Source organism: Helobdella robusta (assembly GCF_000326865.2).
Source record: "Helobdella robusta unplaced genomic scaffold HELROscaffold_12, whole genome shotgun sequence".
NCBI classification, from domain to species: Eukaryota; Metazoa; Annelida; class Clitellata; order Rhynchobdellida; family Glossiphoniidae; genus Helobdella; species Helobdella robusta.
In genome coordinates this window covers 2671319-2692804 of record NW_008703664.1, presented here as the reverse complement: position 1 = coordinate 2692804, position 21486 = coordinate 2671319, and the positions used below count along the sequence as shown (strand labels likewise).

General features: G+C 31.0%; 3 protein-coding genes across 3 annotated transcripts; 2 read left to right on the top strand and 1 right to left on the bottom strand.

Moving 5' to 3' along the window:
• The first annotated feature begins 50 nt into the window (after positions 1-50).
• Positions 51-2131, top strand: HELRODRAFT_190369 (hypothetical protein). Its single transcript, XM_009013639.1, has 3 exons — positions 51-652; positions 1113-1471; positions 1643-2131. The coding sequence occupies exons 1-3, from the start codon at positions 135-137 to the stop codon at positions 1885-1887; spliced, it is 1122 nt and encodes a 373-aa protein (XP_009011887.1). The 5' UTR covers positions 51-134; the 3' UTR covers positions 1888-2131.
• Positions 2132-4120: 1989 nt separating this feature from the next.
• Positions 4121-10804, bottom strand: HELRODRAFT_190368 (hypothetical protein; the record flags this gene model as incomplete). The annotated part of the gene is made up of 13 exons (XM_009013638.1): positions 10776-10804; positions 10337-10460; positions 9892-10019; positions 9589-9708; positions 8977-9056; positions 6481-8695; positions 6214-6287; positions 5985-6068; positions 5664-5796; positions 5109-5234; positions 4763-4893; positions 4220-4519; positions 4121-4165 (listed from the first exon to the last, which is right to left on the bottom strand). Exons 2-13 carry the CDS (start codon positions 10369-10371, stop codon positions 4121-4123), a joined length of 3471 nt encoding a protein of 1156 aa, XP_009011886.1. The 5' UTR covers positions 10372-10460; positions 10776-10804.
• A 7478-nt stretch (positions 10805-18282) lies between these two features.
• On the top strand, positions 18283-21198 carry HELRODRAFT_167918 (hypothetical protein; the record flags this gene model as incomplete). Its single annotated transcript, XM_009013637.1, has 3 exons — positions 18283-18863; positions 19594-19952; positions 20927-21198. The coding sequence occupies 3 exons, from the start codon at positions 18283-18285 to the stop codon at positions 21196-21198; spliced, it is 1212 nt and encodes a 403-aa protein (XP_009011885.1).
• Positions 21199-21486: the final 288 nt, after the last annotated feature.

The window sequence follows — 21486 nt, the reverse complement described above, 5'->3', positions numbered from 1 at the left end:
ACTGTTTGGTATAAAAAGATTTTGACATCACCCCAACATGTTTAAGTCCAACAAAATCGGATATTTATTCGTCCGTAAGAAATGTGAGATTTTGACTTTTGTGAAAATTTCTATTTAAAATTATATTTTCGACAATGCGTTTGTTAAATGATTTGACAACCGAAAATTTATTGGCGTCAAATTTTATGAATGCCGCAAACTCAAGATTTGCAACTTCGACGGATGCTGTTGTTAATTCATCCGACGTAGCCACAGTTTCCACGAACAAGTCAGCCGATGTACAAGATCACTTTCTCACTCTTCCTGCGTCCGATATCAGTAGTTTATATTCAAAGAACTCCGCTTTAATAAAAAGCATCATCCTCATCATAGCTGGAACGGTAAACTGTCTCGGAAATTCCATGACATTGATAGCTCTGAAGAGACACGTTTCCAGCATGCGCAAATTAACAGCTGCGCTAGTAGCCAGTCTGTCCATAAGCGCTATAATTTGTGGTTGGTCTGTTTATTACCAGGCGTACTGGAATCTCCGTATGTTCTACCTGGAGACCCCGCCGTGCACCACGAAGGTTGATCTTCTCCAGTCCGTACCTTTCCAGCAATTAACTCCAGTTCTCGTTTATTTTCAAGTCGTGCTGCTCTGCGTTGAAAGGTTTTTTACATTATAAATTAACAAAGTATTTAAGAAAATTGTTGACATAGCAAAAAATGAACGACTTAAAATTTTTAATTGTTGTCAATGTAGTTTTTTAAAAATAATTCCTCACAATTGGATTTAAAATGCTTAACAGCGATTATAAACTTTGATATAAAAATGTTACACAAGGTTACAAATTAATTCACTCGTCATGTTGCAGTAATAATTTGAAATTATTTTCGCATGAATAACATTTTTTTGCAATTGTAACAAGCTGAAATCGATTCTAAAACACTTTATGAAAATATAAAAAGTCCATTAAGAGTTACGTAAATTTTTTGCTTAATTTTTATAAATTTTGCAGCTCAATACTGAACATTAATTCTCATTTAAATCATATAACAATGATTTACCGCACTAATCAATTCACACAAAGTTGTCCTGCAAATGTTAAAATCTTCCTGACAAGACACAGATACCTGGCGATTGTTCATCCATTCCACTACGAGACGTTAGTGACGATGACGCACGTGAAGCTGACGATCTTTGCGTCAGCCGTCGTAACAGCTCTTTACATACCCACATACGTCATCACCGGCACATCTCTGTGTGCAACACCTTACACGGACACGCAAATATCTACCACACTATTCAGTTTCTTCATCGTCGTGACAGGTGCGATGATTTTCACTTATTCGAGAATCTTGGTTGTGGCAATTCAGCAAAGAAAAAAAATCTCATCAGAAACTGTAAAGAATACAACAGTGATTGACGGGTCAATTCTCAATGCTGCTTCATCAAATGGGCAGGAGCGTAGAACGGTCAAGCAAAATCGTCTGTCGTTTCAACGTTTCAATTATATATATATATATATATATATATATATATATATATATATTATATATATATATTTAGTTATATATTAAAAATGTAGCTCTGATCTGATTTAACTGTGTATCTATAATTGTCATGCTTTTTGAATAAAGACATTATCATCTATTTCAGAAAACCAACTTCCTACAAAAAAGCAGGAATTCAAAGCAGCGAAGTCAGTAGCGGTCATTGTTGGTTTCTTCTTTTTATGTTGGACTCCACTGGTCCTCATCAGAGCTGTCAAGTTGATAACCAATATGAACCTTCCGATAATTTTCTACTTGAGTGACATTGCCATCGTTTGTTGCCAAGTTAACATAAGCTTAACTTGGCTGGTATACGGTACCACCGACAAGAACATGAAGATTGCTTTTTGAAAATTCTTCACCTTAAGACGTAACCTGTTCAACTCGAATGATTTCATTGCCAAGCATTGTGCATTGTTCATTTGGAATGTTGATGACATTTCTTAAATTGAAATTGTTATTTAAAATTGTTAAATAACACAAAAAATTAACTGATTTTTCTCAAGTGTCAAAATAAATAATTATTCTCCAATTATTAAATCGATAAAGATTTTTCATGGCTGTTCTTCAGCATTTGTTGAATAATGAATATACTCATAAAAAATTTGCATACAGAAATTATTTTTTACATAATTTGCTTAAGATTAGTGAGTGTATTTAAGGTTGAGAATTGTGCTTTGAGTGAAAATTACCTGGACAACTCCGTTGCGATTCCTTTAATTTATCGGTTGTGCTTATTTGAACTACGGGGTGAAACATTTATATTGCAGATATCAGTAACTATTTGACCTATAACGTTTTCAGACGTTTTTATGAATGTTTAGATGTTTGAGTTAAGAGTATTTTCTAATATGGCTACAATAGTATCCTTGATGAAATGACATCAAATCCAATGATTTTGTTTTTTCTTTTCAACTTATTTTTTCAACAACTTTTTCCCTTTTTCTTGAATACTTCTCCATCAATTACGAAATTAAGAGCGAATCTGTTTGTAATATACGATACGAAGTGCTGATGATCATCACAGAAATTATTTGATCGATTGAAGTTTTAACATTGAATTGTACATTATATATTAGGTTAACCTGCGATATGCGGATAACACAACTATACTCGCAGAAAGTGAGAAAGACCTGAAATACTTGATCCAACGAGTTCAAGAGGAAAGTGAACGCATGGGACTGTACCTCAACATCAATAAAACGAAAGTAATGACAACGGCATGCAATGATGCAGTAAACATCAAGATCAACAATGAACAGATCGAGACAGTACAAGATTTTATTTTCCTGGGAGCCAAAATTGACTGAAACGGCGAATCTTGACCAGAGATCAAAAGGCGGATTGCACTCGGCCGGGCTGCAATGCAAGGAATAGATAAAATCTGGAGGAGCAAAGATGTGAGCATTGCAACGAAAACGAGACTCGTCAACGCCATTGTCTTTCCCATAGCAATTTATGGATGTGAAAGTTGGACAATCAAGAAAGCGGAAAGAAGAAGGATCGACGCTTTTGAACTTTGGTGTTGGAGAAGACTACTGCGTATCCCCTGTGTATAATTTATTGTAAGAATAATAATTATAAATAAATAAATTTATTTATTTGTTATAACACAATACTTTTTTTTACTAATATAATTGTTTATTCTTTATGAAATTTTTTCAAGTAAATTTTTTTGTTAAATTTGAAATTACACATTAAATGAACAATGGGTATGAATGAATTGAATAATTTTTTTTATGTAAATCCGCTGCTAAAATGCATTTCGGTTTCATTTTGTTTTGTTTTTTTAAATTATTAATTTTTCATTTTGATTATAAATAAACCAGAAATTCATATTACTGCTGTTGATTTATTAAAATAATTAAGCTAATTTTCAAAACATAATAAAAGCTATCGAACCATACTTTTTTTGGGTTACAATGAGAAGATATAACGAATACATGGAAAGACTAAATTAATGTGTTTTAATTAATGACATCTTACTCTGAATAAAACACGTATATGAGAGGGAAAATAATAAGGTTTAGAATATTAGGTTAATTTCGTAAATTAATTAATTAATTAACATGCTGAATTAAATTTTAAGACATCAGATTATTTGGAGTCAAAATGTTATACAATTATGTGTGTGTGTGTGTGTGTGTGTGTGTGTGTGTGTGTGTGTGTGTGTGTGTGTGTGTGTGGTGTGTGTTACCATTAAAAACAAAATGATCAAATTTGAATAAAATTTTTATCAGCCAATATGGGCTTCATATATAACTAGTAACTTATTTATGTAATATAATTTGAATATAAATATTAACAACCTTTAAATAGAAACATTGATAAACTATTAAAATGTATAATTCGCGCCAATAATACGCTATAAAACGTGAACGTATGTACATCTGGCAATTGTGGTGAATCTAGATATGCATAAGACTCCAGAACATTACCACATTTTATATATAAGATTTCTGAAGGTTTGTTATAAATGTGAATTGAAAACTTTATTCAGAAAAAGGTAATATTATAAATAGACAAATCAAATAGAAAAAGAAATTTTCATATTTAATTGGAAACATTAATTCTATATGTACGTTTATCTGAACTCTGTAAGTTTATCTGGTATGCGTGAGAATGATTGCTACAAGTTTGTTCATATCACAGTTTATGATAGTAAGGGTCTCTTTTCACTTACATCATCTTCCGCTTCATCATCATCTTTTCCATTATCATCATCGTTAGCATTACAACGAAGAGTAGTATGAACATGATTATGAACAGGAGCTGGAACTTCCAGCGAACATGTAGGCAGTGACGACGGCAGCGCTGATATTAATGACATCGATGTAGATGATGATGAAAAGGACGACGCTGACGATGAAGATGAGGATGTGAGTGATGAAGAGATGTTTACTTGCTGCGCGCGATGCCTTCTTAGCTGCAGAGGTATGAAGTACGCTGAACTGAGTTTATAGAACGTTGCGAAGAGTAGAGCCTGCGAGGAAATTAAAAAAAAAAATTTGTAGAAGCTTAATTCTACCTACGAATTGAAATTATTTACAACCAATGCATTTAGGAGGGTTAAGAAATATAGAAATAATTCGTTTAACATAGACATAGAAAAGAAAAAGAAATCGGATCATATTATATTTCTAGATTGAAAATAAAAAATCCGTATCTTTAGTTATTCGTTTACAAAGATGATGATGACGGCGATGACGACGATGGTCTAACCAACCAGAGCGAAGCAGTTGATGGCGATCATGATGATGAACATGTAAAATGATCTTTCCATCATTCCTCCAGTCCAGAGTGGTCCAAGAATCGTCCCGGCACCCGCGAACATCTTCCGAATGCCCTGAGCAAATCCTGAAAATTATTCATAATGGTGTCTGTTTGAATGATAATTTACTTGAAAATCATATAAAAAGAAACGGTTTTTTAGTAACACAAGATTTTATTCAATAATACAAAAATCGTTCCTAGAGCAAAATAAACCTAATTTATAAATTTAATATAAATTTAAACCATTATAGGGTAGAAAAAGAACGTGATATATGTGCTAGTAAATACAAAACCCAAACCTTGTATGGACATGGGAATCAACTTGGTGAAGAGGGAATTGCTGCACAGCATCAGCAGTGGAAGACTGACGACGTTGACGGACACGATGAGAAGGAACAACACCAACTTCAACTCGTGAGTCGAAACTGATTTTTTGAAAAATAATTGCATTTAGTTATAATTTTAAGATTGTTTTTTATTTGAATACTTTGAAACACATTTTTCTTTCAAATACTAACCAGTAACTCAACATGTAAAAGAAAATTACCCAAATAAACTTTTAAGTAAAAGTAAAACTTTAAAAGTAAAACTTTAAATTTATATTTTTCTTTCAAATATTGAAATGAACGAAAACCACCGAAGCCTGTGCACACCATTGCCACCAATAACAGAATGATAATAACCTTATAACAAATATCACCACAAATAACTTGACCGCACTCAACCTAAAAAATAAAATACACTTCACACACCATCATTAACAACTCAAATCAGTAAAATCTTAACCAAACGTTAACAACGAAACAAATAATTTCAAAAAAATGAAACTAAAAAAAATTGTCAGTGACTCGTACTTCGATCAGCCAAGTGCACGTATATAACGAGGAAGACAAGGGAAAACAGTTGAATTATTGAGCCAGCCAGTATAAACCATCTGTCGTCTATCTTTCTACTCAGTGGTCTCAAGAGGAGGAAAACTAATATGATCTGTTTCGTGTCGTAAGATTGTCCGTCGGAAAATTTCCTATTTTTATTACCATCACTACTGCGACAGCTGCTATTACTGCAACTACTGCTGCTGTCGTTGCTACTACGACTACTGTCACTATTATTACTGCTAACAACAACGACGACAACAACAACAACGACAACAATAATAATAATAATAATGAAACCTCGATTCCAGCCGCGAATAGGAGTAAACTATTTTCTTTTTCACCCCAGTCTAAATATTCTTTGGTCATCGGCGTTACAAATGTCTTGATTGGGAAAAAAACGCAAAAAACGATGAATTGAGCAAATAAAAAATAATAAAAATAAAAAATAATAGTAACGAAATGTAATATTTATTATTATAATAATAACTTAATAAAATAAAAATTAATTCACCAAAAATTAATTCACCTCTAAGGCAAGCTGGTTGAAAAAGCTGACAAACATAAGGAAGAATAACGCAACTATTTCATTTGTAAATAATTCTGTATGGGGTGAAGATACATTGAGTATTTTATTTTGCGAAGTTAATTACATCACATCACGTTAATGATGACGAAGATGGCTAAATGCTAAGGACGATAAGGATTAAACCGATGATAGCGATGATTAAAATGATGAAGGTGATGATTAAAATGATGTGATGATGACAACTATGATGGCAACGGCAACACCAACCCCTGCAGGTGTTCATTGACTGTAAATCTTCGTGAATAACATTACTGGCCAGTTCAACATATTTTTCTCTATCTTGGTCATTCGGTCTAACTCGGCTTTTTCTCGGCGCGACACAGAGCACATCCGGTGCAGTTGCTGAATCATCGTTTGTGTTGCTACTGGCGTTGTTGTTAATGTTACTGTTGTCCGTGCTATTAATAGTACTATCACAATTGTTAGCGTTGTTTTGACCAACTGAATGTTTACTCAAATTTGAATTAATTTTTAATTGATTTTTTTTAAAAGTTCTTCTGTTCATATTTCCACCTGTATTAACTGCATTCCTGATTGCATCCCTAACTCCCAAGTCGCTGTCAATTCCGTTCGCCATGCATCTGGTATTATGAGAACATCTACTTAAATGTTGGAGGTCACGATGATGATGACGACGACGACGATGATGATCACTATGATGATGAAAATGATCACCATGATGATGATGATGATCCTGATTTAAACGTTTACGATTGCGAAGGCGGACGGGTCTATAATGATTAGCCACATAATCCGGATTCCGACTTGAAATAAAGCACGGATTGTCCTGATCATCCTCCTCCTCCTCCTCATCTATATCATCATAATCCCTCACGTACTCATTAGACAGTACAAACATATAATTCCCAACCGATCTGGATCTTATTTTAGTGGAAATGTACGGAATGGGATTAGAAGTATTGCCAGAGTTGTTTTCATAGATAAAGCTATCTCTATTCATTAAGATATCATTCGCAAATATAGGCGATGTTAATTCGTTGTTTTGTATGATCAACTGCTCAGCTATCTCCATCAAGTCGTTCGTTTCAGAAATGCTTGATGAATCATCCGCTATCTGTTTGGCTTTGTTATTATTTTTATTCTTTTTTGGGTAATTTTTGGCAAAAATATTTTTATTACTAGTGCTACTATTATTATTGCTATTATTGTCATTTCTTCTATTGCTATATATTTTGTTATTGTTGCTTACATTAAGATCAATGTTAGCAGGAATAACATTAATTTGATTGATGTTAGTAAGTTCGTTATTCATGCACTTGCCAACAAAAGAAGTACTGCTGCCGCCGTTAGTGTTGCTGTCATCATCACACTTGTTGCTGTCATAATCATTCTTGTTGCTGTCATTGTCGTCGACGACAGCAATTTTATTATCACAAATATTTCCAGTAGCAAAAATTGAACTACCATCACCTTCAGCATCATCTTCGTGGCCAGCAATTTGTGAGCACCCAGGAAGAAGTTTGGATGGCATATTCTGACATCCACGTTCGTTTATCATGTGCACATTCACGCGTACCAATCTCTTCCTACGTTTCAAATTTTTTGGTTTTTCGTTGTTATCAGCAAGCTGTGGTGCACTTTTGCTTGCTACAATAGAACGACGGCTGTAGTGTGGGAAGAGTTTCTTCGAATCAGTATTGTTTGGAGATTTAATATTTTCAAAGTTGCCTAGATACTTATTTCCCCAATATTTTACGAGCAAAGAGTTGCTTATTATATCAGAGTAAATTGAGGAATTATTATTGTCGTTAGATTTAAATCTTTTTGCTGGTTCTTCTCGTGACTTGCTCGCATTCGAAGCAGCTTCTTCAGCCGCACCAACAACAGGTGCGTTGAGCATCCTCTTACAACGATAGTACATATGGTCCTTGAAAGGATTACTATCGCTCGTTGATGGAATGTTATCAGATGAGACATTCTGTTGTTGGACACTTCTTCCTTGGGACTTGAAGACATTCGGTTGCTGCTGACTACCAACGTTTTTACTAGTCAACTTTTGTAAACATTCATTGAAACAATTTTGTAAATCATCACAGTCATTTGCAGTTGGATTAATCATTTCAGTTTTCTTAACAACACCACTTGCAACAACGCTTCCAACAGCGCCAGCTCCAACGACGTCGTCATCTTCTTCCTCCTCGTGACCACTACCAACACCATCTCTAACCAGGCTGTGGTAAGAACGAAGTGATTCAACACAACCTGCACTACTTGGCGTCAGTTCATCAAAGGAATGTGGGCTAGTAGCATCGAAGGAAAGCTGAAGATTAGCAGCCTCTGATTCTTCGTGAAGTTGTTGCTGCTGCTGCTCTAAATGTTCAGCTAGGTAGATCTTTGGCAGGTTCCAGAAGCAAAATAATGCAAGGAGCTCATGTAGGCACCACAGAACCATCAAAAAAAACTGTTGTATATTTTTAGTATATGTATGTATGTGTGTGTGTGGTGTGAGTGTGTGCGGGTATGCTGTATATGTATGTGGGTTTGTGTATGTCAGCAACTAATTAGCAGCTTAATTGCAATTTTTTCAATATAAAAAGAAAACAAAAAACTCATAGACCATTTTCAGTTATGAATAAAAATCATTAATTTCAACAAGAAAACTTAGAGAAAAAAAAATTAAATTTTTTCATAAAAACAATTGTGCATGTAAACAAGGCAAACAAAGCAGTCCATCTAACCAACCCCTGGAGATGTATATTTGTTGATGGGGAATGAGAGAAATGTGAAATCAAAATAAGCCAAAAACAGGTTGCATCCTGGCCCTGTTAATATTAATTAGGAGCATGAATATTAAAGAGGTGTCTGTGAATGAATAAATTAATATTAATGAGTTCTGTGTAGGAATAAATCAATGTTAATTAGGTGGGTTGTGTGTTTGAAAAACATCAATATTAATGATACTTATATGCATGACTTTGTGATTGATGAAAATTTGTCAAATGTTTAAGATGTAGAATTTTCAGTTGAGAAAGAAGTTATTTGAGTAATTAAAAACAATCACATGACAAATCATATTGTGATAATTAAACATTATAACAACAACAAATATTTATACGTTGCATCATTCATCATTTTGAAATTTTAAATTATATATTTATATTTACATTGATATATTTTAAGTTTGAAAATTCCAAATAAAAATAATTTACATTACAAAAAAATTAATTAAATTTTATTGATTTATAAAATTCTTTCCTGAGTATTTCTGGGAGTTTTCAACAACATGCATGTGTAAGATAAAAATCTAGACCACCGCAACATCTCACCACCTAATAAAATAAAATATTGAGCTACCTATGACTAGACCAAACTGCCTAAGAGCCATGAATGATGCAAAGGTGGATGTCCTCTGGTCATTTGATGTTGTCCTAGCTAGGTCTGCCATCAAGGAAGTTGAAACACCTGATCCAAATCCTGTTTGTTTGTGTGATTGGTTGGATGGTCAACTGAGTGATTGGTTAGTTGGTCAGTTGTGTGGTTGGCCAGTTGGTTGTTTAGTTGTGTGATTAGTCAGTTGATTGATGTTTCACCAATTGTTAAAAACTACTAAACTATAATTCTAGTATCTATAATTCTAATTTGAAAGAACTAACAAACCAGTGATCAAACGGCTGATGATCAAAAACTCAGGCCCTATGTTAATGATGTAGATGAAGCTGCCTGTGATCTGAAGCAGATTGGAGAAAACCAACAACCATTTTGTGTGCCCTGTCACATCAGAGATTCTAAAAAATTTGAGGAAAATAATTTAATATTGCCTAACACATACCAAACAACTTTTAAAAAATCATAAATATAAGGCTACTAGAAACATTTTCAGGAATTATTCAACAACAAAAAAATCTTCAAAAATTGTTTATTAACTTAGACCCAAAATATAAATTTCATTCAATTTATCATTAATTCAAAAGTTGTCAGCCAAACTTGGTCTTACTCTATTTGATTTGTCTTATTCTATTTAGTAGACCATCATTTTCTAATTAAATTATAAAAAATGTATCATTAAAATAAAATAATGATGCCTAATTAAATGAACACTAACTTGCCAAAGATGGGACTTGAAAGAAGGTCAGCCATTGAAAAAACAGACAACACAATACCGAGGTAATATGAAGGTTTGTTGAAAACTTCGTACAGGTACAACCATAATGTTGGCAGAATGACGGCTTTTAAAAACAAAATTAATTTATTACCAGAACAAAAATTTTGTGAAATAGGCAAATTTTATATTTATCAATAATTCAAAGTTAGTAATAAATAATAAAAAACTGAATAATGACTAATGAGTGATCTCATTTGAATATTAATATTTACATTTGGTCAATTTTTGATAATATGTTCCAATAATTAATAAGCTGACAGATGAATAAAAATTGATTTTGCTAAATTATTGTTAAATTGTTAAGAATAAAATTAAGTTAATTCTGATAATTTAATAATTAATTTTTATAAAAATTAATTAAATTAAAAAACCAATCAACCATATTCAATTCCACCAAGAAAAAAAAAGCTTCCTATAGTAAAATAAGTCAATTTTATTTTAGTTTTGGTTTTCATTTAAGTTCTGTTGACTGAAAAATGGCACTAATATGATAACACTTTAACGTGTCATATCCTATTAATTTAAAATTTTAAACTTTTAAATGTCATTCAGAAATCTTGGTTAAACTTATTTACAATGGAACGAGTCACATGTTTTATTATTTAAAAGTGGAATTGATATATAACCAGCATCGCATATTTAGAACACTAAAATTGTACCGTATATGACAACAGTATCCTATGAATGTGCATTGAAAATGTTACTGGTACTTCTAAAATATTAAATAAATGTGTGATTTCACTAGAAAAAACCTCATTAAAACGAATCTGAATGATTGTTGAAGTTATATGAAACTTGTATAAACGGTTTCTTTAGAAATGTTCTTTGAAGAGCTCTTATCAAAATAATTACCCAAACTTTAATCAACCGTTTGATTTTTACGACTTTATATCATAGATATATATATATAAATATATATATATATATATATATATATATATATATATATATATATCCATGCTTTATATCGTAGTTAAAAAATCGAAAAGAACCAGCAAACATAATTACCACAACCAACAACATCTACTCCACTCCAGTATAAGAGCTTACTCTTTAAAAACATCAGGTCAGTTTTAAAGTTTTCCTAAAATTTAAATGTAAGTAACTCAACTGTTTATCGATAACAAAAGCAGCCGATTGAGACTAAATCATTTGTAAAGAAAGAAATGCAGTATGATATCCGGTAAAAATATTTGTTTTTGTTGTTTTTGGTTGTTGATATCGTCTTTATTATCGAAGTGGATTAACTGAAATGATTTTTTCAGTTAACTGATATTTCAGTTTTAGTAACAGTTAACTCCCTCAACACTACAAATATCAAATATCGCTTTCAACACAAACAATCAACACATAATCGATCAGGATTAATCGATATCCTGCCCATCTTTTAATCGACGCTTCTCGAACGTACTAGATATCTTGCTGTCAGAAGTTCCAGTTCTTTCTCGGACTCTGTGCGTCCGTGGCGCCTCTAGCGAATATACATGCGACGGTTATAACAATATAATGATAATGAACCCCAGAATATTATTTTAAATTTCAATTAGTTTTTTAAGCAACTCAATTAGGATTAATAGTAAGACAAAATCGAAAAAGTTAAGTCGACTTTCGAAAACACTGGCTCAATAAAAAAAAGTTTTAGTACCAGAACCCAAGCAGTCCGAAAAATATGGTATAAAGTATCGGTTACCGTTACATAAGTTGTAAAGATTCCAGATCTAAAAAAAACAAAAATGTCTTAGGATACCCGTTTTTTTATTAATTTAATAAAAAACCCGGAAAAAAATAGTTTTTTTGGGTCACCCCTGATGGTGTATCAAAGTAGTACCACTCAATATTTCATCTTAAATTTATTAGGTTAAGAAGAAAGCAAAAACATATTTTTTCAAATTGTATTACTTAAATCACAACTAACATTTAGAAAAACAAAGTACCGGCGGATTTAGACAAGACATGAAAATATGAAAAACGATTAACTTTAAAAATGTAAAGTAACTTTTAAAAAACCATTTGAAATAAATCCTTACAAATCACCAACAATTTATGAAACTATGTCAATATGTTAATATAAAAACAAGAATGAAATAAAAACGAATACAATAATAATTGCAATAAAAAATGAATTGTTACATAATTGGGACGACGGTCCTCTAAAAACACTTACTGATGAAATGTTGCCAGTTTAAAGATTGTAATTGATGGATTCCCGCATCAAAATGTCGACGGAATGTTTTTAAATACATTACAGACTGGCGACAAATTCTTACACCTGCTTCTATACACCTATTTCAATGTGCACATATTTCATCGGTTCATAATATTTTATAATGAAGCAGGCCTGTATAAGTTATCGTTGTTCACTTAAGTACGTTTCTTGTTATGTGATAGCTGATGATGTTTTACTAGAAATTGTTTTGTTGGTGCATTCAAAATTTCAAGTCGTCAGTTTTTATATTTATACTAATATGATAATTTTTCAGTGACTGTTTATTTTTAATTGTTTTGTTTATGTTTATTTGTTTATCTATTTATTGGAGATAATGATTTTCATACAAACCCACATGACATTTACCTTCTTGACGATTTCGTGTTGCAACAGTCATAAACAAACCAAAGATAAAATATAAATTTGTATTCACTAAATCTTTTTATAATTTATTTGAAAGTTAATTTAGCGGAGAAAGAATAGGTTTTTTTATTATTCTTAAAAAAAACCAGAATCTGACAAACGCAGAAACTGGTTACAGCATGCAAGGCAATAAAATGGTATAAAATGATAACGAAAAATAAATAACGGAAAAAATAGTTTAAGTAAGAAAAGTAAAGAAAATAAAATAAAGCCATGGTTTAAAAAGACAAATAAATAAAATAATTAATTAAGAGACTAATATCAAGTTAGTTGAGTGATCGATAGGAAAAAGAATAGACTAGATTGAGTAAATGACAAAGTTTAATTGAGTTATAATATATTTAAGTTGTCTTGTGATTAAAGTCTTATCCTGAAATGTTGATTGAGTAGCGACTTGATAGTTACGCTTGCGTTGACGAAGGTTGTGTGTAGTAGTTTTGATTGGTGGTAGTAGAGGATGGATGACGTGGTTTTTGTTATTTTCCACTTTCTTGAACAGTCTTGAATCGAGTGTGTTGAATATTTGAGTGACGGTAGGCTATGATGCAGGTAGATAGTTGAAACGAATTAATTTTTTGATGAGAGACTGTAGTTGCTGAAGTTGTTGTTTTGTAGCGAAACCAGACCAGGAAGGAGCTGCATACATGGTCGAACTGCTTATAAAAACCGGCCCGGGAAAATTGTCGTACGTATATTCAAGTAATTCTACTGATTCAGATTGTTAAATGTTATCCGAGATTGGATCCGATACTTTCATTTCAAAAATCAAATTATACCCATATTTAAAATTTTTCTATTTCCTCCCAAATTCTAATAATTCAGTTTGAAGTGATCTTTTGTTTCGGTATATTCAGTTTTGTTGAACAACCCACTTACGTGTTGCAGTGCGTCACTAGGCATTCTTTTTTTCAAAATTTTTGCGATATTCCTAAAATTCAAGCTAGATTAGTCAGCGTAAAGACTCCATGCTCAGAGAATCTCTGTTTGGTACTATTAATTACTTGATCCATAACCGCGTTGTGAACATTGACACAAAATTTATATTTCACATTTTCAAGTGGATGGTTTTAATTCATTTTTCTTTCAACATAGTCTGCAATTCAATGTTGAGATTTCCTTTCTTTAGATCACTGTTTGCAAATTTTGAAAATTGAATCAAAATTTGGCGTAAAAATTAATATGTTATAGGTTATAACCACTGAAGGCATAAATAATTATAGTTAGACTTCTTATAGTCTTGATTTCGCTGTTTCAGTTTGATTATATTCAGTACAAACGAACTATTATTTGAAGCTGTCATATAATTGAAGGTAATTTCAGTTAAAATAAAAAGTATAATAACTTTCTTTTGGTAATTGGAAGCCGTTGGCTCACCGAAAATTTCCCGTTGTCCCAGTCCAAGCCTGGCTGCATATTTGCTGTGTGAGATGGTGATGGCCGCATGTTTCATTGGTTATATAAAATTAAATTTCCTTTCGCAAATTTTTTTGGTATTCAGATTGTATATATTTTGCAGCCAGTTCCTGTTTTAGCAACTATATAATTACAAAACAAACACAATTACCACACACACATATGCATATATATATACATCATACATGTATCTGAAAAATATTTAAAAAAAACATGTATTATTTGAGAACCACACGTCATATCTATAAAAATCACACGTTATATCTATGGTGACAACTATTCATTTCCTGGATTGGTTTGAAGTTACTACTTTGTATTTTTTATGACAAATAACGTTTTTGTTTGGTAAGGAAAAGAATAAACAATTTTGCTGAAATGTTGCTCATTGTAAGGTTATTATCTTGTCATTATCTTCATCATTATTTTTAGTTCGTTCTCTATGAATACGGCATTTTTTCGTTCAGTATGATGGTGACATTATGTCATTTGTCGTGTTTTTGAATGCAGTTTTGGAGAAGAGTTTTTCTTTGCTTTCAAGTTTGAATAATAATGTGAATGAAGAATTTTTTGAAATATAATTTTAACAGCTTTTCTTTCAAATATCTTGCAACATAACAATCGATTTTTTGAGTAAAGCTTAAAAAAAGCTTTTACTGTAATTCAATGGTGAGTAAAAAAGCAACAGTTATGTCGTGTTGAGTTAGTTGATAAATGCGTTAAGGCCTGCATCGGTGATTGTTTAATGATTTTTTGACTCTACTGGATCTTAGAAGCTAAAATATGCACGTTTTTGCGACTCTTTTGATATGTTTATTCGTCGTTTGGCTTGACAACAAAAACACATTCGGTTTTTGTGGCCTTTTGACTAAACTGAATAAAATTTTGTTTTGACTTACATATATATGGAAATTTTAGATGGAAATTGCTACAAAAAAACAAAAAAATACTCTGATAGCTTACATTTCAATCAATTAACAAAATATAAAGCGTCCCAGTTCATTAAATGTTCAACATTGAAATGTAATAGAGAACCGTTAAGTTTTAAACATTTTACGTATACAAATACAAATGTAATCAACATTTTTATTTTATGTACAACCAAACGTTTTTAAAATGGAATTTTGATTAAAGTTGATAGTTTTTTGTTGTTTTCAAATAAAAGACGAGGTAGAAAAAAATGTCAGTGCAAACAGTGTTCGTCTACCATTCAACCCATACAATTTCTGTTTCCAAGTGTATCTTCTATTTATATTGCCCTTAGAATTGAAATTAATGTTGAACTCTGTACTTATAACACGAGCAAGTACATTCCGTCGCAAATGCTCCGTCGGCAGGAAGCGAGTGCGTTAAAAGCCACCCAAGTTGTCTCATCGTACGTCGACGCCTTACTGCATACCTGCGTACTTCTACATCTTAATTTTTATCGCTTACAATTTTATGATAAACTGAGACGTTTAAGTTGTTTGAAACTCAATTATAATTTTGAAATGATAAAAAAGAGATTCAAATTGATGGCGTTCATTTAAATATTAAATTAGATTTATAATGAAAATGATATTGGTTACTGACATCTGATGAAATTAAAAAACAACGAAATATATTAGGTTAAATCTTTCAAATGCCTAATACATTTTAAATTCGTTGCATATAAAAACCTTCTTGGTTTCTTGCTCCGAGAAATTCAAAATAAACTGTCATTAAAATAATAAATGTACGAAAATTTGAGAAAGTAACAAATTTTACGTGCAAATAAAATTGCATCCCCCGCCATTTTCAATATGATCGATTACATTCAATTAGTCTTTTTCGAATCTTCTATCAACCAATTAACAATATTATTGTCAATATTCTTATCATCATCATCCTCATTATCATACTCCTCATTACCACCACCACCATGATCATCATTATCATCATCTTCATCTTTTTTCGGTTATCATTGTTAGTTTTCTCGGTTTTATTTAATAATTCTTTCGCATCATTAATATAACATGAAATTATTATTCATTATTATTATTATTATTCATTAATATTTTTATTAATGTTCATTATTGTTATATTATTATTATTATTATTTGCATTATTATTTATTATTATTTATAGTTGGGTATTATAGGAATTTATAGCAGTAAATCTCAGCCACCCACATTCAGACTAATTCCTATCACTCGATCATATCTGACTTATAGATGTACACACACACGTACGCACAAATGCACACATTGTTATATACATGATATATATATATATACACACACACACATATATATATATATATATATATATATATATATATATACACACAGTAAAGTATTGTGTAAATTCTACCGAATTGTTGGCATTAATCAATTTAAAAATTGTCTTTCCAATTTTCCTTAAAAGGTTTTCTGGGAATTGTTCAATTTATTGAAAATAGAATAATTATCCAAATTCATCATGAAAATTTAATAAAACTGTTTTTATCCAAATTCATAATGCCTTTTTTCGATTTTTCACAAATCATCTTCTGTGAAGGTTTGGTTTATATAGTTTCTTTAAAAAAAGTAAAGTTGTTTCTTAAGCCAAGTGAGTTACTTAGTAGGTATTGTATTATTCATCTTTGTTGTTGTCATTTCTTTGTTCTTCATCGTTATTGAAGTTAGTATTAAGGCGTCGAGTTGATAATAATGTAATCATTCTTTTGTCGGATGTTTATTTAAGGTTTATTGATATCTACTAGGACAGCTTCTGCAATTTTTAGATGTATTGTGTTGGTGTTATGATAAATTATTTTTGTGTTGTTGTCAAAAATTTGGCGGGTTATTGGAGTTGCATGTGTCGATTGCAAGTGAAAGTTGATGGCTCTTCTCTGTGTATGCATTGTGAGACTTCTTGATAGTTAAGTGGTCGTAACACCAATATACGAATGTTGTTGACGCGCACAGTCGTCAATATGGCATCTAAATTCATTTATTACTTTTAATGTAGAATCGTCTTTAGGAGTGCAATTGTGATGTCTTACAATTATTGTAGTACATCCTAAATTTTATATTATTAGTATCATTGATTGGTGTAACATTTCTTTATGATTTGTTTAAGAACGACCTTGTCAATTTTATTTGCAGTTGACACATGATTTCTATAATATAGGAATTGAAAGACAGATACGTATTGCATATATATATATATATATATATATATATATATTCGATTATTTTGTTTAACGATATGGTAATGTAATTTATTTTTATTGTTGTTGTTATTATTGTTGTAAATATTTATTTTTTTTAATTTTTTTTAATTTTTTTTAAATACTATTTCATATTATTATTGTTTTTTGGACATTTAAATTATTATCACATATTAGATATGAGCACATGGATTTTAATCTACGTTCATTATTTAAATGTTATGTTATGTTATTATTAATAGTAGCGGAACAATCGACCATATGGGTGTAAGTTTACTGCATCGTCACATTTATATATTAACGTGTATGTATGTATGCATACATATGCATCTATATATATATATATATATATATATATATATATATATATATATATATTTACAATATTCTATAAATTCTACCGAATGTTTGGCGTTAATATGTTTGTAGTTCGTTTTTTCGATTTTTCTCACTAAAGTTTTTTGGTGAACGTTTAGTTTATTAAAATTCAAAATAAACTTTTTTTTCGAATTCATGCTGCAAATAAGGCCATATTTATATATATACACGTTTATATTGTATACAGACGCTTGGTTTAAATTGGACTCGGAGACGAACGTCACAAAGTTATCCCAAGATTTAACAGCCTAATATTTAAATATGTATGGTCAATTTATTTAAAACATTTCAACGACAATGTTTCTTTTGGAGGCTTCGACAACTGCAAACTTCTTCACATTTTTTCTAGATAGCGACACAAAGTCCAGTTTTGTAAATTTGATCAACGATGTTAGTTCAACTGAAATGACTTCTACCACTCCGAACAACTTTTCGGTGATCATCTCAAATGTTCATGTAAACAGTTCAATTGAGATCCCTCCAAATGTTCTTATGAACAATTCGACCAGCGTGGACGTTCAGCCATCATCCTTCCTTGCTAGGGATAGTTTGTATTCAAAAACTTCTGCATTAGTAAAATGTATCGTTCTCTTTATAACAGTGACGACGGGTTGGTTCGGCAATACCATGACATTAATAGCCCTGAAGAGACACGTTTCCAGCATGCGTAAACCAACGGCTGCATTTATTGCAAGTCTCTCAGTCTGCACCATGATTTGTGGTTTGTCTGCTTTCATCCAGGCATACTGGAGTCTTCGTTTGTATTATTACGAAACACCCGCCTGTTCAGTGAGACTAGACCTTCTTATGTCAATTCCTTTCCAACAGTTGGGTCCTGTTTTGGTTTACTTTCAGATTTTACTGCTCTCCATCGATAGGTTACCGTTTTTAACAAAATGATCATTTATTTAATTTAGTTAAATAATTTAAACTTTAAAATATTTATTATTTGTTAGCGAGTTGAATTTTTCAAATTTGCAATCAACTGTATTTCAACGAATAGAAATTTTTGAATCAGTAAGTCAAGCAAAATTTAAACGCCTATGAAAATACTTTGATTGAATTTGAATATATTACTTACTGATTTAAGTTCATTCGTTCAGCATTAATATAAAATAAAAATAGAATAAAAAAAATAATTAAAACTTTGAATGTGTTGAAACTTTAAACATTCGACCATTTCAAGACTGGTTGCATATTGCTGACTAATTCTTTATATTATATAAAGTATAAAGTTTATAACATACAAATTTATTCTAAGTTTATGCCTATTTTAAAAATTTCTTAAATATAACAATTTTTTAGTTGAAACTGTTTTAATTTAGAAATTAAAATTATTTAGTATTTTTAATTCTTCATAAATTTAAATTGTTTAGGTTTGGACAGTTTAAAAAATGTTCAAGTATATATGAATTAATTTATGAAATTTATAAAATTTACTTTACAATTCTCTGCAATTTTTTGTAAATGCAATTACACGTAACATCGTATTTAAAACTTACATTACTTGAAAATGATGAACTGAAAAATAAGAAAATTTGTATCGTTCATTAAATTTTTTTGTTTATGGGCTAATGTATATCAAATGCATTCATATAACTTTTGCAGGTATATAGCTATTGTCCACCCGTTCCATTATGAGAACTGGCTTACGGAGAGGCATATTAAGCTAATGATATTTGCATCTGTCGTATGCACATTTTGCTACATTCCTGCCTACGTTTTCAACGGCAGCTCTTCATGCTCTGTTGCATACACAGATACACAAATGTCCATTGCTCTGATTAGTGACTATATTGTCGTCACTATCGTCATTTTTTATACCTATTCAAGAATTATGTTTGTAGCCTTTCAACAAAGAAAAAGAATTTCTTCTGAAATAGTTAACAATACAAAACTCGCGATAGTTTCTACCATCACTACATCCCTTTCAAATGGAAATGATATAAAACCAATCATCAAAAAAGGTCAAGTTTTTTGAAATTTTTGAAACGGTTGAATTTGAATTAATGTTAGCACATTTATTAATTTAACTGTCAACGCTCAACCTATTCTGACAAATCATTAATCAGCAGATTCACTCACTCTTTGAACGATTGATAATTGCAAAATCAACCATAATTTATAAAAAAAACATTATTAAGTTTTCATCGTTTCATCATATATTTCAAAAACTAACTTTTAATTTTAGACGCTAAAAATAAAAACGCATATATCACAACAGATTCACCTTAAAAATAATAGTTCTAATGTTAATGGAAATTATGTTGGGGTGATGTTTGACGAACTACAATTTTCGGCTACATTTGGTTACACCCAAATTTTCCGAAAGACATTTTGTCGAAAGTTATGTTGAAAAAAATTGAAATAGCATCGCGAAATCGCTAATTATCAAGCATTTGTGTAAAAATTGAGTACAAATCTTCTAAGATAACAATTAAATAAATTGCGGTTATGATAATCGTTCACAACAGTTTAGACTCATTCCCATCCCATTCCAGAAAAAACTTCCTTTTTGTCGTTTGATTTGCTTTTATCGTCGATGCCATCTTAAGGAACTATTGGTTTTGAGAATTCAATTTGAACAGCAGCATAACAATTCCATTAATCTGTTGATAATCTTGGAGGATGTCTTTCATCATTTATAGCAGGCCAGTCAAAATAGCTGTCTTCAACAAAGTAATCTAAAAGTAATTAATCTTTTGCGCAAAATATTATCTTCCAGCTAAACGTTCGAAATGCAAAGAATACATCATTCACACGGCCGAATGACAGTGCAGGTATATTCTAAGTATTTCACAGAAAGACATCATTCGGCAAAATGTCTTTTTACAAATTGTCGTTCGGTAAAGTGGGGTGATGAGAAAATTTGAAAAATATATTACAGATCAATAAGTAAAACATACTCTTATTTAAGAATTGAAACAATTTTACACTTCAGAAAATCAAGTTCCCACAAAGAAGCAAGAATTTAAAGCCGCAAAAACAGTAGCAATCATCGTGGGTTTCTACTTCTTGTGTTGGACTCCAATAGTTCTAATCAGAGCAGTCAAAATTTTAACAAAAGTTAATTTATCCGTCGTCATCTTATACATGAACGATGTTGGAATTATCTTCTGTCAAATTAACATCTGCTTAACATGGCTAATCTTTGGCATCACTGATAAAAACATGAAAGTCGCTTTTTTGAAAATTCTTCACATCAAAGTTTGAATGTACAAAGCCAGTATAAACAAGACATACAATACATATATATATATACATACATGTTGGTAATAGACCATAAATTTACAATATTCTATAAATTCTACCGAATGTTTGGCGTTAATATGTTTCTAGTTCGTTTTTTTCAATTTTTCTCACTAAAGTTTTTTGGTGAACGTTTAGTTTATTAAAATTCAAAATAAACTTATTTTCCGAATTCATGCTGCAAATAAGGCCATATTTCAACCTGACACCTAATTTCCATCTAAGTTCATTTTGACAAAGTCAATCTCCATC